This window comes from Alexandromys fortis, unplaced genomic scaffold, assembly GCF_014885135.2.
Source record: "Alexandromys fortis isolate MF-2015 unplaced genomic scaffold, M_Fortis_MF-2015_v1.1 scaffold_384, whole genome shotgun sequence".
NCBI lineage: Eukaryota > Metazoa > Chordata > Mammalia > Rodentia > Cricetidae > Alexandromys > Alexandromys fortis.
The window spans coordinates 61489-72991 of record NW_026068264.1 but is presented as its reverse complement, the minus strand read 5'-3'; the positions used below and the strand labels follow the sequence as shown (position 1 = coordinate 72991).

Below are 11503 nucleotides of genomic sequence, written 5' to 3'. Positions count from 1 at the left end.
AAAAACACCAATGATAGCCTTTGCTGGAGAGGTTGTGGAGAAAGGGGTACACTCATCCATTGCTGGTGGGAATGCAAACTTGTGCAACCACTCTGGAAAGCAGTGTGGAGGTTTCTCAGGAAATTTGGGATCAACCTACCCATGGACCCAGCAATACCACTCTTGGGAATATACCCAAGAGAGGCCTTATCACACAACAAACGTATATGCTCTACTATGTTTATACCACTGGTATTTTTCTAAGGTTTTTTTTTTTTTATTATTTCTCTCCCAAACCATAATTAGTGCTTAAAATTCTACCAACTTAGTATTTTGTTCAGTCATTGAAATTCCTTATTAAAATGCAAATGTTGTCCTTTGAAGGATAATCACTTTAAACCACTAACTCATTTGCAAGATTTGGTTTACAGATGGATTAGGTGTAATTGAGCTTGACCCTGAGGAATTAGGTAGGTTGTATAGTGTAGAAAGGATCTCCATGAGACAAGCTATTCAGGAGATGCAACAAGACTTTTCCCAAAGGATGCTATATCTGTACTATGCCTGTATAGAACCTACACCACCTGTGCTCTGAGACATAAAGTTTACCCGAAACCATACAAATTCAACTTAACTTGTAGTCCTCTTTCACTTACATAGTGTCCTCAAGAAATTCATTCTCCTTTTAGAAAATATAAAATGCATTAATAAAGGATGATTTGTACAATGTTTTCTGCATGCAAGGGGATTTTATTTGTTTAAACGAGTAGGTAAAATTTTGTAATTTTAATATTTTTATATATAATTGATCTAGGGGAAATAAATAATGTGTCTTTGATATTATTTTAATGATGTAAAGAAGGAAACTTGCCAGGCTTTGAAGACCTTTAAAATCAGGAGCTTAAGAAACTTATCTTTCTCAATTCCTTTTCATTTGTGACTCATCAATGTGAATAGAAAACCTGTAATCATACTTTGCACTTATGAAACATTTTACTAGTACTTTTAAATAATATACAATATTTAATAATGACATCCTGAAAATAGATAATCAGTTAAAAATAGAAAGATTTCATGTGAGTACTCACATGATGTAATGTCATTGCTTATTTTAAGCATGAGTATTTGCTCTGTATTTGAAGGTTTGATATATCTTCCCTTTTATTTTTATATCAATACTAATTAAATAGCAAAACTGATACCATCACTGTTTCTTTTCTAGGGTAATAATTTTTGTTAGTTATGGGATATTTTGACAGCTTTTCTCTTATACACACATTATATATCATGATATATAATGTATGTATATGTACACACAGAGAAAGAGAGAGAGAGAGAGAGAGAGAGAGAGAGAGAGAGAGAGAAAGTCATCATAGTATGGCATATGGTATGCCATTTTTCTTCTTGAGTCTCTTTGACCCAACTGTGGCATAAATGACTTAATAGTCTGTGGCATTTAAAGAAGTGTGAGGTCCTTTAAATCATATCAGAAATCATTTTGTTTAATGAATAAATATAATGCATAATTTTTTAAACAAAGCTGTTAATATCATAGTTAGATGGCCTTCCAAGAAACAAATTTAAAGGAGTGTAAGATATAGTGTAAGATAGTGATAACTAAATTTTCAGAGACACCAAGTTTAGTAAATCATAAATGATGTATGTACGTACTTAAATGACTCAAATAATCAACTAGTTTTGACCTAAAGACTGCAAATCTTGGTATTTTTCTTAAAATAATCTCTTGTAAACACTGCTTAGACAATCTATTTCTAAATACAAATAGAAGTTTTGAGGTTGCGTTCACATATTATTTTTGTTGTTGAGAGAAAAATGAGGAAAGTATGTTCTTTTGTTTATGTATATATTTAGTAACAGTAATAGACAAAGGAAAGAAATATGGATTCTTGTGGCAATTGCATGCTTCCTATTTTGATATGCAAGTCTGTAATAATATAAGGTAGTAAGAAACATTAACATAAACAAGTCAATTTTCAAAAGGTTACACAGGATTTGCACACATCAGAATTCAGAAGGATATAATTACTTAAAGCATAGTTAATGAAATTCAAATCAAAAGGCTTAATGTGACTATGAGTGCTTGAATTTTGCATAAAGAAGAGAAAATGAACACGATACTTCTAATTACACTGACTTTTATAATGACTGTCTGAACTTTTTATGAAACCAAGCTGAAAGATATTCTGTGGATACATTTTATACATGTAATACCTGCATATCTCTGTCAAAAATAATATATATTTAAAGAACAAATAGAAAATGAGAACAAAAGAAAATTGTGGTTATCTTTATATATTCAAATTATCACATGTTGAAAAAATGTTGAGTATTACAACACATTTATATATTCAAAGTTTATTCAACAGATTTTTTTCAAAAATGAGTCAACCATTTCCTAGTGATATTGAAGAGTTATTGGCATTATTATGATTTGTCCTAAAAGCTCAAAAAAAATCTCTGTGTTTCCTACTGTTCAACTGATCAGTGCTATTAAAATTTGGCACTATATTTTGGCTGGATACTATGTGTTAAACTAATAGTGGAGAAAAGTGTTCTATAAATTAGACATAATTAAGTACATTCAAATTAAAAAAAACTTTTAAATTTTTCTTTTAAACGTCTAGCTGTACCAATATACACTATAATGAGAAATACTTTTTTTGGGTATAGCCAGAATATCATATTTTTGTCATGAATAAAAATTAAAAATAAGAAAAATATTTCTTCCACATTGGTTGTTTAGGATATTCATGATTATATTCTTTCATATTCAGATGCTTTTAAAATTTTATCATTCATTTTTCTCAAATGATTTTATCAGTTGTATGTAAAATTTTAATGCTTAGAAATGTTCATGACCATCTTTTACTTCCATGTCTGAGCATGTGGTGAAAGCTAGTGGCTTAATTATTCTGTTTTTGTGAGTATGCATGAATTGTTGAAAGAGTTTCGACTGTTAGTCTTGGTAATAACCATAATATAGATATTAACAGACCTTCTCCTTCTTATAATTAATTCAATAATATTTCTTTGAACAATTACTTCATACGAGTAAAATAAAGGAAACATTTTCCTGAACTAGATGTAATGTTTTAACAATTTAAAAAAATAGAATTTGACTGTCACAAAACATTTTGCTAAGTCTTTCATTTAAGTACAGGTGAAGAGTTTTGCAATAAATGTTTGGCTAACATATGCAAACAGGTAGAGAAAGGCAGAAGTGAAAACCCAGGGTCTGTGATATGCCCTAAAAGGGAAAGGAAGCACTTGCTACCAGGCTCAGGATCTGAGTTCTAGCCCTGCAACCTACATGCTGGAAGAAAGGAGTGTTATAACTCCAGCAACTGGTCTTCTGACTTCCATATATCCACTACGGCAAATATACACACATCTTCATACATACATATAAATAAATTAAATGCAATGGAAATTTAAAAATAAAGCCAAGGATTGTCAGCTGCTTGATGTCTTTGAACCATCGTTAAAGAGCAAATCATCATTCACGGCAACTCTTATTTTTGAGAATTCTGAACTTCTGGGCTCTGCATTTAGAACTAATTATTAATGCCAACTCCATTTAATTTAACGCATCTTCATGAAAATCAAAATATAATGAGCTACAAGCACCAAAAATTAAAATAGTAAATTATAAAATTAACCCTTTGTTAAATATACGGGAGTCTCAAAATGTAAGATTACCTAGTGCCTCCTTATTCACTGTAGTTTATGTTTTAGTTAATACACTCGATACATTTCACTTACAATTTCTACATAAGAATTTCAGTAGCTGCTCACATCTAAACTGTCTGTAATGCACATGAGGGAACTAAATGTCAATCAAGGCACACACACAAAGAATGTCAGAAAAATGCTTTTAAGAAAAAATGCGACGAAACGTACATCAAAACATTTTTTAATTAGCAGTATTTTAAATTTTTACATGAGGTTATGTTGTTCTTTACATATTTTGAAGTTCTCATTTTAAATTAATCATCATGGAAAAAGAAGGTGAATAATTACTAAAACACAAAAAAATTGCTCTTTCCCCTATATTCAACACGAATAACAAAAATATTATTTAAGAACGGGTATTAAAATACAAACAATTGTACCATTATATAAAATGTAAGAAAGTTCATTTACTTATATGATGAAAAGTTTTCTCATGGATGTTAAAGCAGTCAGTGTAAACAAGGAAGACAAACTCTACCTTCAAAATATTAAGAACAACATAGTCACCTGTCTAGTGGTATGCATGCATGTAATAAATTTGTTCAACCTTTTATGTAAATTCTCCTACGTAGTTTTGAACCCAATTTGTCACTACAAATTTCACATTTAAATACCCTACTCAATTATTTATATATGTAAGAGTATATATATTTAAATTACTGAAATGTTTGATTTGAATTGCAGAAATAAAATTTAGATTTTAAAATTTATGGTTAAATACTAAATTGTCTTAATCAAACTCAAGCTCAACTTTCTCTCATCATTTTAATTGCATGTTAGAAATGTATGTTATCATTTCATTGATGATAAAATAATGTGTCAAGAATTTGACTTAAATATAACCAATTCCATAATTTGCATGTCATTTTAAATGGACTTCGTCTGCAATTCTGAGTTTTCTACAACTTAATTAGAGGAGACAAATAAATTAGAATAAATTTTACTAGTCTGTCATACAAAAAGTGATTTTGAAATTCCCAAGTCTGAGAAACTAAAAGAAGGCAAACTAATCAGCTTTTAGTTTTTATAGTAAGGGAGTTGAGTTTGGTATGGGATCCCAAATTCCATTTAATCATGTTATTGAAAAATGTGCATGGCTCTGTCAAAGAGACGCAGCAATAAAGCCCTTTTATTAGCATGGTATTGTCTGAACCTCCTTAGAGACCCTGCCACTGAAGCCCTCAGCTGACCCCATCAACAGGCATGTGGCAGTTGATCAATTGAGCACAAAGTAACTGAAAGAATAATTTCAATTACCAGAGTGTTGTTGCCTATACTGTAGACAGAAAAGAGCAGAGGTCATCCATCTTCCTGAATTTGCATGTCAAGTTGCATTTAGTTATTGCTTTTATGAAGAATAAGGAAATAAGTACTACTGGCAAACTCCAAGAAAAGGCCTGAAGCTTTTACCATCTGTGACGTTTGGAAACCAGTTCAGAAAATGTAGAAGCAAGACAGACATTCTAAGATTTGGGGGAATTTCTGGAAAATTTGGAATCCTAAAATCAACCAAACTTATTTGGCAGTTTAATTAGCTGATTACTTTAATATCCAGCTAACATTGAAGCCTAGAGCCAATGTCTGCATCTTGGGCAAAAGATACATACAGTCTCTGTCAAACCATTTTGTGAGTCTTATACCTCGATCAACACTAGGAGAAAAGAAGTAGTATTTCTTTCTCATGAATGAGCAAAAGTTAAAATTAAATATTAAACTTTCTTTTCTGATATTTTGCCTTTTTTAGAGTCTAACTAACTTCCTCCCAACCCTATGACTTTGGCCTTTCTTTGTTTACTTGGAATTCTAACATGTGTGGAACTCATCAAAAATATTTTAGAAGATGAAAATATATGTATAGAATGCTTTTTACTGTTTTATTAGACGTCGTGATGTGTTTATTTTTAACCCATTTCCAGCTCTCTCCCAACTGTATACTGGAATTGATATAAAGTCAGCAAATTCCTTTTTTTTATTCTTAAAGAGCTAAAAACTGTTCTTTTGTATATCTGTACCAGCATACGCTCCGTGAAGGGACGATGGTAGTGACTACAGAAGATATGCCGCTGGATGTTTCTTATGTGCCTTCTACTTATTTGACTGAGATCAGTCATATCTCACAAGCTCTATCAGAAGTCGAACAACTTCTAAATGCTCCTGAACTCTGTGCTAAGGATTTTGAAGATCTCTTCAAGCAAGAGGAGTCTCTTAAGGTAACAGCACAGTTTTCTTTGAAATTTACTAGATGGTTATTGCACAGTGAAAAAACTTATTCTTGTAATTCTTTTTAAAAAATACAAGATTTAAAGGTAAGATATGAATTAGAAATGCTCTCTAATAATTAGTGTTGGGACGTGGCTTTCCAAAATACTGTACTAGACAGAAAGAACAGATTCACTTTGAGTTGAATCAAGAAGGTAGATTTGTTAGAGCTTCTTCATAAATAGTATATTACTTTACTTTATCTTCTCCCAATGGGAAACTAAATGCACTTTAAATTGTATCTATTTCACATGGCCTTAATTACTCTTTCTTCATATAATGTACATATTCCATTTCAAAGTCATTTCAAACATATGATATATAGACTGTAATTGAATAAGATCTGACTAAATAAGGCAGGCATGGTGACATATACCATTAACACAACATGTGAGGTAGATGGAGCGGGGGGTGGGAGGGGTAAATGTTCCTTAAATATTTTCTTTAAAACCACCAGCCAAAGACTTCTTATCAAACTGAGCCTCTTCCAAACAGCAGTCTGTTACTGAGTTATCAACTGTGATAAATCATGGTGAGGTAATAAGCTATGAATTTCAGTAGACAGTACATAGATACACAAATGCATTATCTAGGAAAATGTTTATAAAATGTGTGTCTTAAGATAGTTTCACAATCTTAAACTTTACATTCAAAATGAAATATTATTGTATAGCCACAGCTTGACATTTGCCAGAGCAAGCAGCAGAATGTTGTAAACAGATGAGATTGATATCAGCATCATATATTAACTAAAGTATTTTATTTGCTAAATAATTTCTTGGAAGCTAATTCCACAGTATACTTGGTCTGCACAAGTAAACAAATAGAAAGTACTGTTTGTTTTGGAAATCAGCATTTCAATATCTTGAGTGACTTGAATTTAATGTCATACATTAAATCAAATAAGCTATAAAATGACACACTAAAGTGAGAGCTTCCTGGATATCTGGATCCAGTCCATCTGCTTGACTATGGTGCTGTTATCTTACGATCTTTGCAGTAAAAATCAAAAGCTTTATGTGCGCAGTGAAGAGAAGCAGCTCCAACGTTGAATATAGGAGAGTTCCCTGCATTTCTGTCGTTATTCACATTAACTAATCTCTTCTGACAGTCCAGTTTGTAAGCTCATTATTGTCATTCAACATGCAAATCATTAATAAATAATCTAATGTTCTTTAATTTTCATCTTAATAGACGTAAGTGGTCAGAAGAATAGTCATCCTGAACTTAGTAAATTGCATGCTGAATATCTTTGATTCAGTACCTCTTTTTTGCATCATTATTTAATTTTTAGCATTCTAGACTGCAGTTTTCCCTCTCCTGCCAGCCCCTCCCCCACCTCTCCTTTGCACCCTCCCCCCATCTATCCATTCTCCCTCCCTTTTGAAAAGGGCAGACCTTCCATGGATATCAACAAAACATGGCAAATCATGTGGCAGTAAGAGTAAGCACCTCCCCTTGTATTAATGCTGGGCAAGATGACCCACTATGAAGGGTAGTGACCCAAGAACCTGCAAAATAGAGACAGCTCCTGTTCCCACTGTTAGGAATTCCAGAATAAGATTAGGCTACACAACTGTAACATATATACATACTGCCTAGGGCAGAACCCTGCAGGCTCCCTGGATGTCCATTCAGTCACTGTGAAGTCTGCTTAGTTGATTGTGTGGGGATTTTTTGTGGTGTCATTGACCCCTCTTGTTTCTACATTCCTTTCTGCCCTTCTTCCATAAGATTCCTAGAACTCAGCCCAATGTTGAGCTGTGGGTCTTGCTTTTGTTTCCATCAGTTGATGAGTGAAGTCTCTCTGAAGACAATTGGGCTAAACACCAGTCTATGAGTGTAGGAGAATATCATTAAACATCTTTACAGTGACTTTTTCTTTCTTTTTGTCAGTCATATTTGGTTATATCCTAGGACTCTGGGTTATCAAATTCTGTGTCCTGGAACGCTGGGCAGGATTAGGGGTGGACTCACTTTTGTGGTATGGGTCTCAGGCTGTACTGGTTATTGGTCACAGGAGATGGGCAGTTCAGGCTATGTATCCTCTATTACTAGGAATTTTAGGTAAGGAAATTCTTTTATTTACCTGAGAGTTTCCTTTACACTAGGTAACTGCCTCACCAGGAAATCTGTACTATTTCTCCTTCCAAGGGAGATCCAAGTGTCCCCCATTGAGATCTTTTTTACATAGCCTTTCTAGGTTTGTGGGTTGCAACATGGCTATTCTTTATTTTAGAAATAATATTCACATTTAAGTGAGTACATACCATGTTTGTCTTTCTGGATCTGGCTTTCTTCACTCAGGATGATTGTTTTCAATTTCCATCCATTTGTCTGAAATTTCATGAGGTCATTGTTTTATCAGCTCAGTAACACTCTTTACTGAGCAATAGTAATTTGTAAATGTACCAGATTTTTTTTATCCATTCTTTATTTGAGGGCTATCTTGGTTGTTTCCAGGTTCTGGCTATTATGAATAATGCTTTAATAAACATAATTGAGCAAGTGACCTTGTGGTATGTTGGAGCATCTTTTGGATATATGTTGAAGAGTGGGGTAGATGAACCTTTAGATAGGTTGAATCCCAATTTTCCAAGAAACTGTCATATTGATTTTCAAATTGGCTGTGCAAGTTTGTGCTTTCAATGGCAATGAATGAGTGCATCCCTTATTTTATATCATTATCAGGAAAGCTGTCACTTGTGTTTTAGATCTTAGCCATTCTGACAGGTGTAAAAGGGAATAAAAGTCAATTTAATTTGCATTTCCTTGATGACTAAGGATGTTGTACATTTGTTTTTAATGTCTACTGTCTTGAGGTTTTTATATATTTTAGAAATTAGCTCTCTGTCAGATGTGGATTTGATGAACATATTTTCTCATTTTGTAGGATGCCATTTTGACCTATTAAAAGTGTCCTTTGCTTTACAGAAGCTTTTCAGTTTCATGAGTTCCCATTTATTAATTATCTGTCATAATGCCTGTACTATATTCTCTTAAGAAAGTTGTCTCCTGTTCCAATGGGTTCAAGGCCATTTTTCACTTTCTCTTCTATCAGGTTCAGTGTCTGGATTTATGTTGAGGTTTGATCTGATTGGTCTTGAGTTTTGTGGAGGATGATAGGTATGGATCTATTTGTATTCTTCTATATGCGGGAATCCAGTCAGACCAGCACCATTCATTGAAGATGCCTTTTTCTTTCCTTCCTATAATCTTGCCTTCTTTGTAAAATCAGGTGTCCACAAGTGTGTAGATTTATGTCTCAGTCTTCCATTCAATTCTATTGATCTATCTGTCTGTTTTTATGCCAATACACTGTGAATTTTATTATAATAGCTTAGTAGTAGAGCCTAAAATGAGTAATCTTGATACCTTCAAAAATTCTTTTATTGCACAGGATTGTTTTAGCTATTCAGTTTTTTTTTCATATAAAGTTGAGTATTGTTATTTCAAGGTCTATAAAGAATTGTGTTGGATTTTAGTGGGATTTCATTGAATGTGTAGATTGCTTTTGCTAGATCTACAGTTTTATTATGCTAATCTTATCTATTAATGAGCATGTGAAATATTTCTATCCTATGATATTTTCTCAAATTTCTTTCTTCTTGACTTGAAGATTTTACTTAATTGGTTAGAGTTTTACCAAGGTATATTACATTATCTGTGGGGATTATGAAGAGTTTGTTTCCCTGATTTCTTTCTCAATCTGTTTATCTTTGGTATATAGGACGGCTCCTGATTGTTTTGAGTTCATATTGTATCCAAATACTTTGATAAAGTTATTTATCAGCTGTAGGAGTTCCCTAGTAGAATTTTGGGGTTGCTTATGTATACTATCATATCTGGAAGTAGAGATACTTTAAAACTTCTTCCTTTCTGAGTTATACCCCTTGATTTCTTTTACTTGTCTTATTGCTCTAGCTAAAACCTCAAGTACTGTATTGAGTAGATTAGAAAAGAATGGACAACCTTATCTTGTTTCTGATTTTAGTGGGATTGCTTTGAGTTTCTCCGCATTTAATTTGATATTGGGTGTTGGCAATCTGGTGAGTTACACCTTTCTAAGCCCTCTATATTACCACCTGCCTCCAGGTTTCTGTCATGTTTTGGGACATGTTTGAGTTCCTATCCTGACTTCCTGGTCAGGGTCCAGCCTTGATGGGTTTGTATGTTCCAGGGTAGGGTGTGGGGATTCAAAATGTTAGGCAGAAAAAACTCAGACTCAAAAGCAATACACTGGATAGAAAAGAAATAGAATAGATACAGGATAGAGTTGGGAGGGCCCACACCCAGTGAATATTGAATCTACCCTCTTTTATTTTTCATAAGCATTATACACCCAATCCAAAGAGGAGGGGGAAACAAAAAAAAACCATTTTTCCCAAAATTCAAGGAACCAAATGATCACCTTCTCAAATACCCAGAGAACCAAGTAACCACAACCTAGGCCAAAACATTGTTAGCAGCCACACCTTGGTTCAAATCTCCTGTCCATAACCTTGAAAAACCAAGAATAGGCCTGAACTCTCTGACCTTTAGTCAAGGTAGAAAAAAATCTACATATGTGGGCTCCCACATATTCCATCCATCCTTCCTTCCTTCCTTCCTTCCTTCCTTCCTTCCTTCCTTCCTTCCTGCCTGCCTGTGCTTCTGCTACAGGACACATAACTGCCTGCTTTAGATTGTCTTCTTCCACCTTGCAGACTTACCTGCCATTGGTACATGCATTTTATCATGCACACTCTATCTTAGTTTGCTTGGAGGGAAAAGGTTCTTACCTGTCATTACCTTGAGGATTTCTTTATAAAGGGTGAAGGGAACGTGAATAGTTAGACGCCATGTATCTCTGAGCCAAGTTTCCATCAACAGAGTATGCAAATAACTAGATAATCATAAGAAAGCAGCTAATATTTTGCAATGCATTTGCTTCTGTAGCCACAATATCTACAAGTTCTCCCAGCCCTTACCTAGATCTGCTTATTCAATCCTGTTCATAACTCTATGAGACAGATAAAATTATTATACTTCTTTTACACATGAAGAATCTGAAGAAACAAAATACAAGTATTAAAAGTGAACATAACTGATGTTGGTGAAGCATAGCTTTTATTTTCAGTGCAATGGATCAGCTTCATGCTTTATATGTCCTGGACAGGAGCTTCACCTGAGGTACACCAAATCATACTCAAGAAATTGATTTAACGCCCCCCCCCCCAATTGCTTTAGACACTGTGTCGTTACTTCTTTCATGAAGTTTCTTGTAAGAAGTTCTGTTAAATATAATGAAGGTAAAAATGCAAAGTTACGTAAGTAGACACAGTACCATTAAATAGAGAAGAGCCAACGCAATAGCAGAATTCAGATTGCAATTGTAAAAAGGAATAGTTGGGAGGATATGTAAGCACAGACTGTGTAAAAGTAAGGGACGCTGCCTTACAATCTGCGCAAAGGAAAATGTAAATAATTCAAACTGTGACAGTGAGCCTGCCTTCATCAACAATCTGCAAGA

At 33.7% G+C, this 11503-nt stretch overlaps 1 protein-coding gene across 1 annotated transcript in view; it reads left to right on the top strand.

Moving 5' to 3' along the window:
* The window catches only part of LOC126494487 (dystrophin-like), a 449593-nt gene that overhangs the window by 425087 nt on the left and 13003 nt on the right, over positions 1 to 11503 (top strand). The window contains exon 37 of the mRNA XM_050131854.1: positions 5748 to 5942. Coding sequence (XP_049987811.1) covers positions 5748 to 5942 — 195 coding nt within the window. The remainder of the gene's footprint in view (positions 1 to 5747; positions 5943 to 11503) is intronic.